Raw genomic sequence first — 19,416 nt, 5'->3', positions numbered from 1 at the left:
TCCAGATACCAACCAGATTATCTTGTCATCTAAGGTAGAAATTATAGCCACCATCTCTCCTTCTTCCAGGAAATAAAACTATAATAATGATACGTTAAATAATACTTGGCTGTATCCAAAATCACCTGCCAAAGGTGACTACCTCAAAGAGCTATGTAGGAAAGTCGAGTTCCTACAGGGGAGATCTGAAAGAAGAGCATCTCATTTTGTCGTCATTTGATGCAGATCATATCTACTCCAGGCCATGATGGATTTTGAAAAAGGCAACAAGGATTCCCAACAGGAAAATAGATTCTTTACTCAAGCTTATGGCTTTGGATATGAAAAATATTTTCTTAAATAAGGTGATAGACCCTTTTGGGAGCTCCCCGTGATTACTAGGTGCAGATGCCAGCTTTGACTTGAACTTTTATTTGAACAGTGGTGAGTGAAATTATCTTGGTTAGGTTCCTGTCTCCCAGGAAACTCTGAAACTTTCAGGGACTTCTCAAGAAGGAGAGTGTGGAGATTAGAGCTGTGCAAAATTTCGGATGGGGTTTGTAAGTCATAATGATTTCAGCAAAATTCATATTTTACAACTTAACTTACAAACCAAAATTTGAGGCTCCCCAAACCCAGACAGAACAAAAGAAGCACCAACTGAAATTTGGGGAAAATTTTGTAAGTATCGTTAGTATTCTGACTGTTTGTTTTGCAAGCGCAAGCAATCTCTCTCTGGTAGGCGTAATGGGGCTGAGGGGCAAGCAGTCTGCTTTATTTTAGTCAAAGGAGACCCAACCAATCAAAAACATCTAGACTAGAAACTGAGGACACAGAGGCCCGGAGGGGACATAAAGTCTCCCCTGTGAAGCTCACATGCTCTTTCTCAGCCAATCATTGGGCTGCTTTTCCTACTCATTCTCTGTCCCTCTTATTGTGCTGTTTTGGACTTCAAGTCCCATAAGTCCATGTTGTAGTTTTTTAAATGTTATTGGTAAAAAGATTTTGAAAATTCCCAAAAGTCAGGGGATGAGTAAAGTGTTCTAAAGCTTTGGGGGCTTATGGTAGTAAATGTGCCATATAAGTGTATCAAGTTTCATCCTGATAGCCATAAAATGAACAAAACACACACCAGAAGTGTTCCCATTGGTGCAAATGGGCAGATTAATGAAACAAAATATTAACAAATTTTGGTATTTCAAATTTGAAACAAAACAGACCCTTCAAGATAGTTTAGAAACACTTACAAAACAAAACATGGGGCATACTAATTTCATATTTTAAAACAAAATTGATTTTTGGCATTTCATACACCTCTAGTGGAGATGTGAATCCATAGAATCCATATATAGTGCATCAGTGTTGTCTTGTATTTAAATAACAAATATGCATCTCTGTGTTCACTTGTATTTCAATCCAGCCAGATTACTTCATAAATCCAGGAACACAAGTCGCATTTTATCTGAAGATCTGTTTGAATAAAATGGCCCATCATGAAGGATAAATCTTGATTCCCCTTCATGTTTGGCAGCTGGCTCATGAATCTATTCAAGCCAGCACTGAAGTGACTGGAAGCCAAAACAAAACAATGGCAAAAAAGACTATGATTTTTGAATTGGAGCGATGTAGTTATATTTAGATAGTACAGGGTGTTGTATAGAAGTGAGTCATGCCAGTTCTTAAAGCAACACGCTGCTTCAGCTATGCCAGGGCATGGAAGGATCCCTGTCATTAACATAGTGCTTTTTTGATGCTGATTGATGGTCTGCCAAGTGTCATCTGTAGGAATGTTTGGTATCTATGTCAAGCAGAGTGCAGCTTGGTCAATGGAATATGAGCATGTGGTAGAAAACAGAAGAAAATTTAGTATTTTATTTATTTATTTCGAGCATTTATATCCCGTCCTTCTCACCCCCAAGGGGGGGACTCAGGGCGGCCTCACAATTAGCAATCATTAGATGCTAGACAACATAATATTTAAAACAATTACAGTTAAAAGCAATTAAAAATTAATAAAAACATCAATTTAAACATACATTTAGAAAGTGCAATTCGAATTGTGATCCAGGTCTGTCTGCTTCCGTCATAAAATTGTTTTTGCAATTAATGCTGCATCTGGTGCTCAAATGCCTGGTCCCACAACCAAGTTCTAAGTTTTTTCGAAAGGACAAGAGGGAGGGAGCAGGCCTAATCTCATTAGGGAGGGAGTTCCACAGATGCGGAGCCACCACTGAGAAGGCCCTGTCTATCGTTCCCACCAATCGTGCTTGCAAACGTGGTGGGATCGAGAGTAGGGCCTCCCCCGACAATCTTAAACTGTGAGGCAGATCATAGCGGGAGATACCTCCAGACAAGTAAGCTGGGCCAGAACCATTTAGAGCTTTATAGGCTAAAGCCAGCACTTTGAATTGTGCTCGGTAGCAGATTGGCAGCCAGTGGAGCTGACGCAACAGGGGGGTGGTATGCTCCTTGTATGCTGTTCCAGTGAGTAGTTTGGCTACCACCCATTGGACTAGTTTAAAATGAATAAAATAGATCTTCTATTTTGAAAAACATGTCTCTAGGAATTTCTAAGTCCTCTAGTAAAAAATTCCTAGAGACATGTTTTTTTAAAAAATAGCAGATATATTTCTAAGTCCTCTAGTAAGGAGCCTCCGGTGGCCTAGGGGATAAAAACCTTGTGACTTGAAGGTTGGGTTGCTGACCTAAAAGCTGCCAGGTTCGAATCCCACCTGGGGAGAGCGCAGATGAGCTCCCTCTATCAGCTTCAGCTCCAGCTCCATGCGGGGACACGAGGGAAGCCTCCCACAAGGATGGGAAAACATCAAAACATCCGGGCGTCCCCTGGGCAATGTCCTTGCAGACAGCAAATTTTCTCACTCCAGAAGCAGCCCCAGTTGCTCCTGACATGAAAAAGAAAGTCCTTTAGTGCAGTTCTGTAGTCAATTTATACTGAACATTGACCATAGACCTGAGTTGGAAGACCTACATATGCCTTGAGAAGTGTTCTCTCTTACCACCTCAACACATTGAGAGGAGAAAACATGGCTGACCATCCATTTAAGAAAAAGAATTGTCCCTTTAAGGGAGAGAATCACCCTGTTCTGCTTTCCCATCACACTCACACATAGAAACTTAAAAGCTGGCAATTCGTTCATCTTACATTCATCACAAAGTCAGTACTTACTTTTTAAAATCAGGAGAAACAACAATATCAAAAAAAAAAAACCCAAGAGATCCTGTGCCCTGCCCAAAGCCCCTTACATTAAAGGAGACTGGCACCAGTTAAACCTATTATTTCCATGGGATTCTATGGTTTTGCTCCAAACCCCATAGGATACAAGAGGCAGTGACCCAGGTTAAAACCATTGTTTTCCATGGGATCCTATGGTTGTGCACCAAAACCCATAGGATACAAGATGCAATGATCCAGGTTAAAACCAATTCTTTCAATGGGATCATATTGTTCTGCATCAAATCCCATAGGGTACAAGAGACAGTGATCCAGGTTGAAACCATTGCTTTCCATGAGATCCTATGGTTCTGCATCAAACCTCATAGGATACAGCAGAGTGCTGACTGTTGGGCAATGAAATGGGATGGGAAACATTTGATAGTTCCCATCCCACCTGTTTTTCAGTTGTAAACATAGGAGTAAGGTGTGATAAGAGGTAAGAACTCTGAACACACTTGTTTTTACCTCTTTCCAACCCTGGAACATGTGCTGAGCTCAGTGCCTCTTCATGTTTGAAAAGAGGCTGAAGTGTCCGACGAGGGGGGAAATTTCTCAATGTGGTAGGGTAGTAAGAATTTCTAAATTGTCCCACGTGACTATATTACCAGCATCTGGCAGGCATTGACCACAGAGTCACAGAGGAGAACTAAGAGAATGCATAGCAATCAAATTTAAGAATAATTAAACCTGCCAAAGTGAAATCCGTAAGAGTAAAGGCCTCACTGTAAGTCATTCTGAAGTCAGAGCCTCACTGATGTTTCCTTCCCAAAGAAGGACAAAGGACTAACTTTCGGAAGTGACCTCTACAAGTAGGAAGCAAGCAAAAAGGCTTGAGTACTCAGATCAATGAAAGAAACAGAAAGGTGAAACAAAAGGGCAGGCATGCTCTCTAGAATCCCCTCCAACTAATCACTTTGTTCAAACATTACTTGTTCAACCTCCAACAGCATCAAGGAACTATCAGAGAAAAAATGTCAGGGCTCAGCTCAAAATCTTTGCATGTTATTAGCTTTCAAAACTAGAGCAAACAAAAGCAGGGCATTTCACGCAAACCCACATCACTTTTCCATTTTGTGTGTGTGTTTTGCATCACATACTACTTAATGGCACATTTTAATTTTTAAAAATCATATACTTGATTAAACATGTCTACATGCTTATTGATCCTTTGAGCATATGTTTTTGGTTATCCTTTTTTTTAAAAAAAATTAAAATTAAAAAAAAGTCCTTCAGCTTTTATAGTATTGATTGGCCTTCTTCAGAGGCTACAAATTTAATCTAACAATAGTTTCTGGAGTTACTGAAAAGGGAGAGAGGTTTTCAGTATGTCTTTCAGTCCCTTTGAGCTGTTACAGTATAAGATTGTGGCAGGACAGGGCAACCCCACAATTCAAGGCAGGGAGATCTTGGTCATCACAGTCCTGTCTAATTTGTACCTCACGTTCATTTGAAAAATGTCTAGGGAGCGGTGTGAGGATTTATTTTGATCGTATGCAAAAGCTTGAAAATTTCAGTGAGTCTTTGAAATCACTATGGAGACAAAATAATCTTACACTATTGATTCGTTACAATCAGAGAAGACATACTTCATCATTGGTTTAATCAAACCAATTGATTCAAGACAAAGAAAAAATATCCACCAAAACATTAGGAAGAATGCCTTGATCGTTAGAGCTTTTTGCCAGTAAACCAGTCTGCCTAGGAAGGTCGTGGATTCTCCTTTAAAAAAAAATGGATGGCCTTTTCCCAGAAGTGTTTTAGTTGCATGGCCGGGGATGGATTAAATGGCCCTTCTGATCCTTTCCAGTTCTTATATAAACAGTGAGTCAAAATATAAGTAAATTCAGTTGCTACAATTGGGACTGGATCTCCTCCTACATGTTCTACACAGTTTCTTGTGTTGGGCAGAAAATAACCCACCTCTGAAGATGCTTTAGGAAATAAGATATCTAGGGGAGTTAGCTTTCTGCCTGGCATAGGATTCGGGAGCAGGAGTGGGGTTAATGGAGCTTTCCCTGTGTTGTTGGACTGCAAATCCCAACAGCCCTAGACATTTTGCCAATGGAGAAGAATGCTAGGAACTGCAGTTCAAAATATATGGAGAACTTCAGGATTCCTACTTGTGCTTTATTGACTGGCTAGAACCAGGAATGGGTAGCTCTGTCAGTTTTGCTCCTCTCCACACACATTTTTGAAAGACATTTTCACCCATTTGCACAAGCTAAGGTACAACTATTTCCAGCATGTTAAGGACTGTTCTACGTATGTTGCCATGGAGCTCTGAAAGATGTGTTTCCTCAGGCTCTGCCAATAAGACACGAGCTCTACCAATAAAAGGGGGGGGGGGGCAGGAAAGAAGGGTTTTCCCGGTTCACCTAAAATCTGCCTGTAATCACGAAATGGAGAAGTTCAATGGGGTTCCAGTTAAAATAGAAACTTTGGATGCTAGACTTGTGACTTCTCCTTCCCTCTAGCAACCTCTGTTGGTGAAGGGACCCCTTTGCAATATTTGAATCACTCAGTGCTAAAAGTTAGCTTGTGCTTGAAATGAAGTAGAAATTATTCTATTATTGGTGCATAAATTCTGCAAAGTTAAAAAGAACTTTGGGTGCTTTGAAGAGGTCACTTTCCTTTTTTAAGCTATATTTGTTCATATTTTTGGCTGTCCCAATGGGACAGTGTACGGAAAGAAAGCTAGCAAAAAATCTCCTACTTTTTCATCAGTTAGATATTTGCATCCACCTTTAATCAAAGACATAAGTTGACAAGGTTGTCATTTTTGATTTATGAACTCAAAAGCAAATGAATTGGCTTAATCATATAGAAATTTTTCAACTTAAATTTAGTTGCTCAGGTAAACAAAAAGTGCCCCTTATTAACTGAGCATCAAATTAATGGGAAAGAGTCATTTGGAGAATGCTGCCACTATTTTGGGAGAAGTTTGGGAAGGTTCACCGTTCTGCCCTAAAATTGTGTAGGTAGGTAACCTTGAGTTAGTTAGTTACACTCACTTCCATCCTGATCTACCTTAAAGAGGATAACATTGGGCAAAAGTGAGACTCCTCAAACTCACTGTTGGAGATTTAATGAATCAACACTGTCTTTAAAGAAGCTACTAATTGCTAAATAGGTTCTGATAACCTTGGATTTCTCCTTTAAACTTCAGAGCGAAACCCAAAGACTGCTGACATGGAACAAACCATGGTAAGCTGTGAGTTGTTGAAGGCTTTAATGGCCAGGATCACAGGGTTGTTGTATGTTTTCTGGGCTGTATGGCCATGTTCCAGAAGTATTCTCTCCTGATGTTTCGCCCACATCTATGGCAGGCATAGACATACAATAGCGAGTAAGCTGTCTGGGATTTCTGGGAGTTGAAGTCCAAAACAACTGGAGGCCCAAAGGTTGAGAACCACTGTTCTAACTGATGGAAAAGTATAAGGAGATTTTTCTAGCTTCCTTTCCATACACTGTCCCATTGAGACAGCCAAAAATATGAAAAAAAAATTCATACACTTCATGGGATACTGAGAACCAGTGTGGTGTAGTGCGTTTCAGTATTGGAACAACTCTGAGGATCAGAGTTTGAATCCCCATTCAGTCATTGATGCCCACTGGGTGACCTTGGGCAAGTCACCATGTCTCACACACAGAGGAAAGCAATGGCAAACCTGCTCCAAACAAGTCTTGCCCAGAAAACATAATAGTTTTGCTTTCACTTTTGAGATGTCTGCGGTTTGGAATCTATTCAGTGTTACAACACAAATGCCTTTGAGCATTGTTTATTTTCCTTGTCCTACCACAGTATCTAAGATCTGGAAGGGTAGTTTAGATGGCCTGACTCATTCATTCTGCTCAGATAATTTATTTCAGGTACCTCTCTGGACAAGTTTGATAATATGATTAATTAAAATCTACGGGTCACAAAGGGATAGCTGGAATGTCTTTGTGGAATTCTGTGAAGGAGATTAGATTTGAACAACTTTGATGAATTGCTCTTCTTAAAACGCTCCATCGTCTAATGAATTGAGCTCCATGTACACTGTGATTACAATGGATTTAAATTTGCACACAGAGCTCTACAGTTTCCTTAGGGGACCATTCCTGTATCATCAGTTTGATTAAAGGGGTTTTGACAGAGCAATACAAATTGTTTGGTTGCGTGAATGAAGCATGTTGTTTGAAAACCAAGATTCAGAGTTAGTTAGTAATTTTCAGTTAAAACACTATTAGAATCTCAAACAGGCACTTTCTCATTAAAGGTCCTGTTTATGCATTAATTCCTTGAAACCTTTACATGATGCACAGAAGATAACTGTAGATTGCTGGGAACGGGGAGGTGAAATTGATGAACTGCAATGTGATTATCCAAGACCCAAACATCAATATTTGAACCATTACAAAGTTATAAACTACATTTTCTCTTACACACAGTTTGAAAGAAATGTGTTTAACTATAGTAACATTTTTGGTTAATGCTGGTGGAGTTCAGTTACATCTCAAAACAAATGCAGCAAACAAGCATGAAGTTAGCTAGTTTCCACAGTACCATGTACTAGCTATTTTCAAAAAATTACTTTCAAAGGTCATCTTTAAATGTATTTTGATATGATTTTGTTTACAAATTTAAGCCAAAGTGGCAATTACAGCTCGTTTAAGGGTCAAGTGTATGCCCTACAAATACCCTAGGGGCAATACAGATTGTCAAAAGTTCCAGGAAAACAATAGAAGCAACAACAAAAATCATAACAGCTAGGAATCATAGAGTAGAAAGAGATTACAAGGGCCATCCAATTTAACTCATTGGTATGTTGCAATATAAAGTTAAAGCAGTGCCTCCAAAGAACTTCAAAGAAGGAGATCTGTGATCATCAGGAAGTTTTTCTTGATATACAAGTAGAAACTATTTTCTTGTAATTTGATCCTTACCAGTACATCCACGGGTTCTGGAAGTTGAAGCCCAAAATGTGTCTGCTCCAGCGATATCACTTCTTCAATATGCCAACTGTTGCTTTGTTTCAATTTGGAATTAGCAATACCATCTTGTCACAGCTTTTCTTCTTTGTTTTCAATATGCAGTATGTTCTGACAGTGCCCTATTCGAACTGGTATGAGGCTAGTTTTATGTCTCTTCTGATCCCCTTTGAATAAGACTTAGAAACTATCTCGTTGACAGTGCTTCTGTTAGGGGGAGATAAATGTGAGACAGTGTCAATCTACTTTTATCCAATATCCAGACAGACCTTTTTAACTCTCTGTAAGATTACCACTTTGTGAACATTCATTCCTGCTTGCATAAAGTGCTGGTTGCAATTACATGCAATTGTCTAATTATAATTGCATTATTTTTTAAAAAGAAAAGGTTGCTCCCATAGATGCAACTAAATAGTGGAATAATGAAACATTAAGCTTTAAATTAAGCCTGTTGAAACAACACCAGTGTGGCAAACACTCTGTATTTTTCTCCTTAACACTTATGTGAGATGGCAAGGTCATTGTGTCATTCTGGTTGTGCTAAAAATCCATGGGAATGTAGCTATAATTCTTATTAGGGCACTTGTGCCTAAATGTCACCCCCACCAATATCACAAACCTATTTGTGGGTTGGTAAAGTGGGAACAAACTGAGTTAATTTGTACAATCCCATAGAGGTCTCACTCCCTGCAGTCAGGTCCTTTTGGCGCTCGAGAGAAGAGACAGAAACTGGATCAGGCAAAGGTAACCAAGTTTATTAGCCGGCAAAGGTGAACAGCCTGCTCATGCAGTCACACCAATGCAGTAGTGTCACACTCTTTTATACCTTTTTGATGGATTGTACAAGCTATTTTCTATTGGTTCCTTAACACATACGTTTTACCTGTTCATTAGTCTATTAACTCACATTTTGCTATCATTGGCCTGCTTAAGCTTCAGCTTTAGCATGATTCACTCTATTGAGTACATGTCCAGAGAAATTACTGACAGTTATGTGCAATCACTTGTTTACCCGTTCTTGACAGCCGTTGGCCCTAGTTGCCCAACTCAGCAGCTGTGGCTTTCCTCAGTCACATTCACACTTCTGTATATGGCTATATTCTCTTATTTTCTTCTAGTGCTCTCTCACTGGTTCTATAGTTGTTTTGGACTTCAATTCCCAGAAATCCTAGCTAGCTTGCCAGCTGTTAGGAATTGTGGGAACTGAAGTCCATAACACCTGGAGGGCCAAAGGTTGGGAACTACTGTGCTAAAGGATGCTCACACTCTTTCTTCAGGCTCAGATAGATTGTTATAGGGACAGGGAACCAAATTCATATTTACAGAAGTTCATGTTGGTCATATTATAAAGAGAGATGGAGTCAATAGTCCAAAAATGAGCATATTTACTATACATCTGGTGTCTGAATGTGTCTAAACAATGAGTGTTTTTGTAGGCTTAAAGCTCTTGCTATCAATGGCAACCTACAAGAAGCATTTCAGCCTTTGAGATCGAGAGAGCTGGCGGCATCCATGTTAGTGGGGCAATAAAGCCACACTAGGTTTTAATGGTGTTGTCCATGGTGCTGAACTCTACCTTCAAAATAGGTAGAGTTAAGATGTCTGCAATGTGAAACCTATAATGCAGAACTATACAATGTATGTGCTGCATGCAGCCCACCAAGGGGTTTCGGGTGACCCAAAAGAGGCTGCCAATCTCATTGGTTTCCCTGGCACCAGTCATGGGAGTTGTAAGATTATAAAGTATTTAGCCTTATCTTTAGACTCACAAAATTACAAACCAGAGAATCTGTCCCCAGAGGAAGAAGGTAGACTTTGAACACACCTCCTTCACATGTGCCTGAGCCACGCATACTCAAGCCAACTATTAGGTGGAGTTCAACATCTAGAAGCAGGGTGTCAGGCCACAGACAGCAGGAGATGGGGGGGGGGCTTTGATGTGACACAACCACTGGACAGACACAAGAAGGGAAGGAAGGGGGGGAGATCTGGTAGGATACAGCTGCTGCTGTTGAGGATGTGGCCAGCCCTTTTGAAGGGAGGAGAGCTTGACTCTTGGAGCCTCAGAGTTTGCCTGGAAAGTGTTCCTGAAAGAGGCTGCCACGCAATGGCTAGGGAGGAAAGGAGGCACATGGTCTGGCTTTAGGGCAGTGGTTCTCAACCTGTGAGTCCCCAGATGTTTTGGCATTCAACTCCCAGATATCCTAACAGCTGGTAAACTGGCTGGTTTTTCTGGGAGATGTAGACCAAAACACCTGGGGACCCACAGGTTGAAAACCACTGTTTTAGGGGGACAGGAGAATCCATTCTTAGAACTGGAAGAGGGTTGGGAGTGCTTCAAGTGAACCACATCCCTTTGGAGCTTCAATAGGGAAGAAAGAGAAGGAAGAATTGGCAGAAGAAATGTTTTTCTTGCCTTCTGAAGGTTTGGCTTGTTTGCAAAATAGTTTTATTGTTCTTTATACCTTTACTTGGAAAGTGAGGTGCAAAAAGCCGATTTGCAGGCTGTGGCACAGCTGGCTAGTAACCAGCTGCAATAAATCACTACTGACCGAAAGGTCATGAGTTTGAAGCCCGGGTCGGGTTAAGACCCAGACCATTAAATAGCCCAGCTTGCTGTTTACCTATGCAGCCCGAAAGACAGTTGCATCTGTCAAGTAGGAAATTTAGGTACGCTTTATGCGGGAGGCTAATTTAACTAATTTAAAACACCATAAAACTGCCAGCAACATGCCAGAAAGGAATGAGGAAGTACAGTCACTAGTGGATGGTGAAGCAGCAGCTCCACCTGTGGTTGGAATCGTGAAGCTGGAAATGTTAAATGCCTCTGTGTGTGTCTATACTGTATGTTGTTTGTCTGATGGCATTGAATGTTTGCCATATATATGTTCATTGTAATCTGCCCTGAGTCCCCTTCGGGGTGAGAAGGGCGGAATATAAATACTCTAAATAAATAATAAATGAATATTTTAATTTCAGCCCTGTACTACCTCTAAGTTGTGCAGGTCTGCTATAGTGGATTCATTACACCACTGACAAAAAATCTCTGGTGACCGCTACTTGCAAAAAAGTTGGGTGTACACAAGAAAGTATGTGGGGAAGAAGGCAAAGCCTAGAGGAGCTGAACAGCTCCCATGAATTTTGTTTGACAAAATTACGATCTGCCAACTGCAAAAGGCCACCTTACTGGGATCTGCACGCATCATCCGAAAATACATCACACAGTCCTAGACAGTTGGGAAGTGTTCGACTTGTGATTTTGTGATACGAAATCCAGCATATCTATCTTGTTTGCTGTGTCATACAACGTCGTTGTGTCATTAATAATAATAACAACAACTCCCTCTTCTCTCTTGATTGATATCAAGGCACATCATCCTCATTTTCCCCACTCTACAATGTAGTGATGTTTAGGATGCTGTGATCTCTATAGGACCAATTTGGAATACTGTCAAGGCTTTAAAGGACTACTGTTACTTTAGCGTCCTTCTTGCAAGTTCAGTCTGTTTTACAATTTCATGTTCTTCAGGGCTGAAACCTTAGTTTCACCCCAGAAAAAGCTTAAATCAGGTGTGACCGACTTTTTGAGATTGTTAAATTGCAGCTCCTATAATCACTCACAATTGACTGTGTTGGCTAAGGATGAGGAATAATAATCTCAACTGCAACTGGAGAACAACACTTTCCTGTCCTTGCTTTGCTTATTCTTTACCATACTTATTCTCCCTTTTCTTGCTTTTATAATGAAATACCACTATTTCAGTAGATTCAAACACATAGCTTGGTAGTACATAATACAGAAATCATCTTCATCTTGGTACTACATAATACAGATATCCATTTGGGACCTTGAAAGAATTCTAAAAGAGTTCTTCTTTGGGCTATTCACAGTACACAAATACAATATCATATTAGTAGGGAAATAAAGCCACACTAGGTTTTAATGGTGTTATCCATGGTGCTGAACTCTACCTTCAAAATAGGTTGAGCACCTTGGACATTGTGAAAGCAATACAAAACCTAAAATGCCAAACTACACAACTAACATATGTGCTGCATGTGGGATTTTGGGTGGCCCAAAGAAGATTGCTCCCTCCTCCCTGTGAGGGGAAGTCATAGGGAGGAGGTAGCAATCTTGGAGACTAGGATGCGGAACAATAGCTTCAAACTGCAGGAAAGGAGATTCCACCTGAACAATAACTTCCTAACTGTGAGAGCTGTTCAGCAGTGGAACTCTCTGCCCTGGAGTGTGGTGGAGGCTCCTTCTTTGAAGGTTTTTAAGCAGACACTGAATGGGGGTGCTTAGAAGGTGATTTTCCTACTTCTTGGCAGGGGGTTGAACTGGATGGCCCATGAGGTCTCTCACAGCTCTATGATTCTATTTATTCAAGTGAAGAAAGCAGTTAGTTCAATTCAGTTTCAGGACTGTAAGTGGATTTTGCCTCCCACTCCATCAAGTTTCTTGATTCCTTTCCTTCTTTATACCTTTGCTCCTTTCCCTTACTGAAACTCTATACATAAGGAGAGGACTTGCATGACTGTGTTATACTTCCTTTGTATTTTTCAGTGGTTTCAGCTGCTGCCCAACCATCTGTTTTTTTCATTCATAGCAGGAACCAACCTGTGTTAGTATGTATAGATGCATCAGTTGATCTTTACTGCATGGTTCTTAGTTGCAACCTGCAATCTTGGCACCACTTTACACAGACACAGCTTTTTTTAATGCTAACTGTTCCAAAATATTACTTCACAAATGCCACTTGGTCATGCATTCTGAAACTTGCTGCTAAGCTAATGTTTTGGTGATCTTGGATGCATTGGCCTGCCACAGTAGTGTTTTGGAAGTTTGAGACTCCTAGTCTTTTGTGACATTGTTATGTTTAACTCCAACAGTATTTAGAGTTTTGCTCATAATGTGCCATTTTATGAGTAAAACAATCATTTTTAAGGGTCAGGGTTGCGGTGAAGGAGATCCACCAAGGTTGTGGAAAGCTAAATGGCTCCAGGGACACTCAACACTTGCCTAAACCTGCTCTATAGTTTAATATTCCTGATTATTCCTTTCATTAATCTCTCTGCCCTAAAGTTTAATATTCCTGATTATTCCTTTCCTTCATCCCTTTACATTAACATCAGTAGATGAATGGTCTAATTATTATATTGTCTTGCTTATCAACTACAAATGAAAGCAGAATGTATATGTGCATGCTTAAAAACCATACAGAGTGAACACTGCCTGCATATGAAACACAACAAGCGTCTATTGAACATGGTTTGCACTTTCCTTGTGTATCAAATGCCATAAAACCCCCAAAGACTGGTTATACGAGTTTCATAATAAGCAATACAATTTGGAAGAAATGTTCATCAGGTTATACTGCTTAAACTTTCCCACCCACTGCTTTCTCTCTACAACTGTTGCTCCCTTTGGGTTCACAAAGCTAAGCATGCTAAGTGCAAGATACATAGTTGAGGAAAATCACATGCTATAACAAACAGATGTTTTTTCTCCAGTTGGGGAACCACAATAAAATAATTGCCTGCTTTGATCCAAAGAGATCCCAGTCTTGTATTTTCAGACTCATTTGCCAAACACAAGTGCACAGTGAGGATACAGTCATGAGTCTCTGCTTCTGGTAGGTTCTTTGGATGGCTCACCATGGTCAATGCATGCACCTTCCCCTCCTTTCCTTGCACACCTCCTATACAATAGGGATGTGATTCTCAACGTTTGGCCCTGGAGATATTACTGACATCAACTCTCAGTATCCATAACTATTGACCTTGCTCTCTGGAGCTCTTGATAACTGAAGTCCAGAACCATCTTTGGAGGAGAGGGCAAAGGTTGAGAACCATCGCAATAAGGTTAACTCCTGAGCAGACAGTCACTTCTCTCTGTTTTTGTTGCTCCTGTCCTTGTCATAATTTGTTAGGTACAAAGGCAGGAAGCTGGCCCAGCACAAGTCCGAAATAGAGTGTTTCACTCCAAAAGGGAGTATGGGAAATGGTGGGCGAGCGACAATGAGCAGGTAAGCAAAAGCATGAGTGTTACAGGTGTCCCCCCTTTTGTCGGGGAGACAGTTTGAGATGTCTGTCTGCCCAAGGTCAATCCCTGGGCCCATCTCCTCTTCTATATGTGATCACTGTACATCTCATACAAAATGTGTGTAGGAGTTTGAAAAACACCTCTTTGTTTTAATGTTGTCAGCCCTACAACCAGGGGTGGGTTGAACCAGCCTGGCCTAATCTTATTCTTGCCCATGCTTGATTTGTGGCAGGGGATGCTTTTTACAACATCTTGATTCACAACAGGCAAAACATTTGGCTGCATGGAGAAAATAAGCATTACCACCTAATGTTTATAGATCCTGCTGTTCTTCATGGCACAGGAGCAAAGGGATAGCTTACGGAGGAAAGTTGGCAATGCTACTTGCAAAACAGACGGGATTTTTCCTCCACATCCACTCCCCCTTCTTGTCCATTCTACACATTTTCCCTACCAAAAAGGGGAGACTCTTTGACAAAAAAAATTGCTCCCTGGTTTCATCCATTTGGTCTAGCTGTGGCCAAGAAAACTGCATTAGTCTTCATCATGTCTACCTTTTTGCCTTCACAGCCTATGCATTTGTATTGCTATCCCCGAGGTACTGGTAATTTTACTGAACTGTGCTCTGGCATGTAGAGCCTGAAGTGAGAGCTGGAAAACATGCATGCTTTCAGAGTGGAAACGATGCCTGAACAACCAGAGATTTGTCACTGAAAGGCCACCATATTTTTATGATGATAATCAAAACCAAAAAAAATTTCCAGAATGCATTGTCTCACACATGAATGCAACCACAATCACAACAGCAAGTGGTTTTTATCCATCAAGAAAAATAATCCATTCCTTCCAGTTGTGAACATGAAAAGCTTTGTAAGGCAACTTCCTCTTTGGGGTGTTGTGTGGTTTCCAGGCTGTATGGCTGTGTTCCAGCAGCATCTGAAGATGCTAGCCACAGATGCAGGCAAAACTTCAGGAAAAAATGCTTCTAGAACACGGCCATACAGCTCAGAAATCACACAACAGTGATTCTGGACATGAAAACCTTCTACAATACAATTTCCTCTTTGTTACAAAAGGTTATATTCAGTCATCCCTCCTTATCCACAGATACCACATCTACAGATTCAACCATCCTCAACTTGAAAATGTTCTTTAAAATATATACAAAGCTCAATTTTACCACTTTATATAAAGGACACAATTTTGCTGCACTCTTGTATATAATAGGAGTTAAGTACCCACTGATTTTGGTATCTACAGGAAGTCCTGGAACCAAACTTTAGTTGGAACAAGGAACCATTGTATATCACCTTTCATAGATCATAAATGTGTTTTACTGGCACCTTTGACACACAACAATACAAACCATCATGATACTGTCAAAATTGAGAACATAGAATTAACATTAGAGCCCGAGAAAGATATTTTTGGAAGAAAAACGGGATCTGGCAACTGTAGTTTAAAGAGTCTTCCAAGCTTTGGTTAAAATTCATTAAAGATCTGCTGAAATGGAAATGTCTTAGCAACCTGGTCCCCCAAAAAAACTTTCCAAGATTAAAATAATTGGTTATCCTATTTAGACCAGGGAATTTCTAAGCTAGTTCCAGTTCCCAAGGCAATGAGTAGAGCTTAGTCTGTGTTGGGAGATCCTGAAAGAAGCACCTACCATCTCTACTCTCTCTGCCATAATGCTACTTATTATGATACTTTTGAAGAAAAAATGGCAGCAGAGGCCCTATGGCGCTTTTCTTCATGAGATTGATTTATACATGTCCATATGTTAATTTCATTTTTGAGAATGGATTGAGAGTGAGAGAGATATCCCACACAGTGGGTATGGGATCAATTCTGGGTTTTGATCCAAGGCTTGGGAGAACTGCATCATCACTACATCATACATATTTGTACTGAGTCTACCTGGGGATAGTGGGGTATAAATAAAGATTATTATTATTCAATCACTGAAAAAAAAATATTTCCTCTAGATACTTCCAAAACTTTTTAGAACCTAACTTTCCAAGACTGGCCAATTCTAAACTTTTGAAGAACAGAATGGTTCCCACCCACACCCACCCCAAATACCTTAAAGTCTAAGCTAAAGGGCATCCTTATTTATTATACAGCATTTTCAGCCACTTACATGCTCAAAGTAGCACCCCCTCTTTCCCAATCTGATCTTCTCTGCAAACATTAGGTGGAAAAATAGTTACTGATACAAGGACACACACTTCATCATGGCTAAGTGAAGACTTGAACTTGGGTCTTCCCAATCCTAATCAGAAATCTCAGCCAGTACACTGAGTGATTCTTGTGTGATTCTCAATCTACTAAACTTAATTCAAACATAAAGATGGTGCCTATTTATGGATGCCAAGATGGTGGTGAGATCTGAGTTGTTCAGGTGATCCGTTCACTGACTGTTTTCTGTTTTTGGCCTTGTTGGGGTGAAGCAATATCTGCAACAGTTGATCTCATTCACACATCTGCTCTGGACTGAACAGCAGCTTCTGTTTGTTTGTCAACCTCTGGATCTCCATACAGCACTCCTTTTCTCTATATCTCCCCCATACCCACCCCGTTTTCTCTCTCTCTTCTTGCTCTTTCTTGTTGTGTCTGTATCTAACTTTAACTAGATCTGTCTCTTCTGAAAAACCAATTTAGCTGTTGGATACACAGCAACTTGTTGGGGAAGAAAAATATATGCAGACATTAATTAATCTATCTCTAGATAGTAGAGCTTTTGGGGGGAAATATTTGTCTCTCCTCTCTTATATGTACAATCTTCATTTTGTTTATTATTTTTTTTTCACAGAAGAGTTAGTATAATAATGCTGCAATAAATTCCATTTCAGCAAAGCTCAAAAACAGCCTGCTAGCAAAGAAATGGAGTAGGATTGGGGGGAGAGTTCAATTTATATGGAAATAAATGTGTCTAAAATGAATAGGGCTTCTGGAACATTTCATGGAAGAATCTCATAGGACAAGGTTTGTTACAATGACTATCAAACAACACTTATAACAGGGTTTTAGCAGTGTAACTCTGTAGTCCTTAATATGAGGGGTGTCTTCACTACTACACTTTCTGAACCTTTTGTGAAAGAAATGTCCTTTTCTGCAATGCATATAGGCAAAGAAGTGGTAGAGATGCCTTAGCCTCCAGATATTCAGCACTACAACTCGCATTTCCTCTGACATTGGTATTGTTGGCTAGGAATTCTTGCAGTTGACATTCAATACATCTGAAGGGTCCATTTGGAGAACTGACATTAGAAAAGAAGAAAAAAAAGTTGGTCCTCTTCACACAGGCACCAAGATTTAACTTGCACAGTTATAATTATTTCCCCTCCGTGCTAAGATCTACAGCTCCAGTAACTTAGCATTGCAGACACTATGCTTCATTGAGAATGTAGGTTATTGGTGAATCAAACATGAATTATTAATCAGTGGCTTATTTGTTGCATTTAATTAAGTCAATAATTTCAAGATGAAATCATGCTAGTGCTATCAAGAGCTCTTTCTGTTTTGACAGCTTCATAAAACATCCCATTGCATAATTGATTTTATATGATGTAAGGGGAACACGATTAGTGGGCAGCTGACAGTTGATTGTTTCTCACAAGCAAAAGTGCCGTGCAGACAATCAACATCATAAATGGATTTGTCTCATATTGGTGCAGTGCCTGTCATGTCGTACTTTCCATTGGTGTTCTTTGGAGTGATAGCCTCAAAAGGAGATAGGTTGCTTTTCCAAATCAGTTTTATGACATGGTTCAAAATCAAATCTGCTCATCATAGAGGATGTGAGTATTAGAGAGATAGATTAGTTTTCTTTATGACATAATTTCCAAAACATGTTACAGCAGGAAAGCAGATGGAACTGTCTTACCTCATTCCTTCCCATCTTTCCCTGCCTTCTGGAGCGGCCAGCCATCTCACATGCTTATTGCACCATTCCCTGCCTTTCCCCTGCTTTCTGCCCCTTTCTTCCACTTGGAGTTGGGTAACACCTGACTCCTGAAGACAACTTCTAGACTCAGTTTCCATGCACTTGCAGAATCCCACTGAAAGTGCCCTTACATCATGTGATGGTCTCAGTGGGATTCCTCTGTGGCTCCATTTCTGCTGTTCATGGAAACGGATACAAAAGTTTGTCTGATGTGATCCTTAGCAACTAAGAACAGTTAGCCAGGGATTTCCCAGGACTCTCTACTGCCTGTAGTAGAGAACAAGATGGTGCCATTTCCCAATATGGAAGAACTGGTGGTTTAACCTTGCTCAACACTGGAAGGTAGCCTATGTGTTGTTTGTTGCTGTCTGCCTTCAAGTCAGTTCAGGTTTATGGTGACCCCAAGGTGAAACTACGGTGGGTTTTTCTTGCAAAGTTTGTTTGGGGGGGGTGCATTTGCTTTCCTGTGATGCTCCACAGCATGGTTACCCAGTGAGTTTCTATGGCTAAACAGGAATTTGAACCCTGGTGTCCTAGAGTCCTAATCCTAACCCAATATGCAAACCATGATACCTCATGGATTTTGGAGTCTACCTATAATCTGCAAAGTAGCAGTCTAGCTAGAAGGAACAGAATAAGCCATGTACTCTTCCCACCTAGCTAACACTGTCCTTGTAATGGGAAAAGTCATAAGTGGCATGTCCAGAGGATTGTTGCAATAGCCACCTAAATCAGATGCCCTGAGTGCATGGGGTGGAGCCCACTATAATCTTATCAACAGTATCAACCTCTTAGCAGAGACACATCTCAGGGCCCTTCCACACAGCCATATAACCCAGAATATCAAGGCAGAAAATCCCACAATATCTGCTTTGAATTGGGTTATCTGAGTCCACTCTGCCATATATTCCAGTTCAAATCAGAAAATGACGGATTGTATTCAGTTGTGTTGAAGGGGCCTCAGACAGCAGAAATCATGTGATTTCTGTTCTCTTCTCTGAGAACCTATCCTACATTCAAAGGGCCTTGTAGTCCAAGTCTGGTATAAGGATAAAGAACCATATAAAAAAGCTCTTCAAGGTCCTCAAGACTATGATGCGATCAGGGCTTGGAAAATGTCCTTTTGGGATCATGTCACCCAAAATCCTGAATGGGTAGGGGCTCTTAAGAACTGTGGTCCAAAATTGAAATTTCCAAGCTCTAGATGTTATCTATAACATTTCTGTCCAAATCATATCT

The 19,416-nt window shown here is 40.4% G+C and overlaps 1 protein-coding gene across 5 annotated transcripts in view; it reads left to right on the top strand.

Annotated features, from left to right (window-relative positions):
• The window catches only part of grm5 (glutamate metabotropic receptor 5), a 1,174,932-nt gene that overhangs the window by 262,711 nt on the left and 892,805 nt on the right, over window positions 1–19,416 (top strand). For 3 of the 5 annotated variants that reach the window (XM_008108118.3, XM_062977082.1, XM_003219343.4), the window contains exon 9: window positions 14,119–14,214. The exons of the other annotated variants lie outside the window; for them this stretch is intronic. In XM_008108118.3, coding sequence (XP_008106325.1) covers window positions 14,119–14,214 — 96 coding nt within the window. The remainder of the gene's footprint in view (window positions 1–14,118; window positions 14,215–19,416) is intronic. 5 annotated transcript variants of the gene reach the window in all.

The sequence above is a fragment of the Anolis carolinensis genome, chromosome 3 (genome assembly GCF_035594765.1).
Source record: "Anolis carolinensis isolate JA03-04 chromosome 3, rAnoCar3.1.pri, whole genome shotgun sequence".
Taxonomy (NCBI): domain Eukaryota; kingdom Metazoa; phylum Chordata; class Lepidosauria; order Squamata; family Dactyloidae; genus Anolis; species Anolis carolinensis.
Note: the sequence above shows the minus strand (reverse complement) of the source record. Positions and strands in the feature narration are given on the sequence as shown.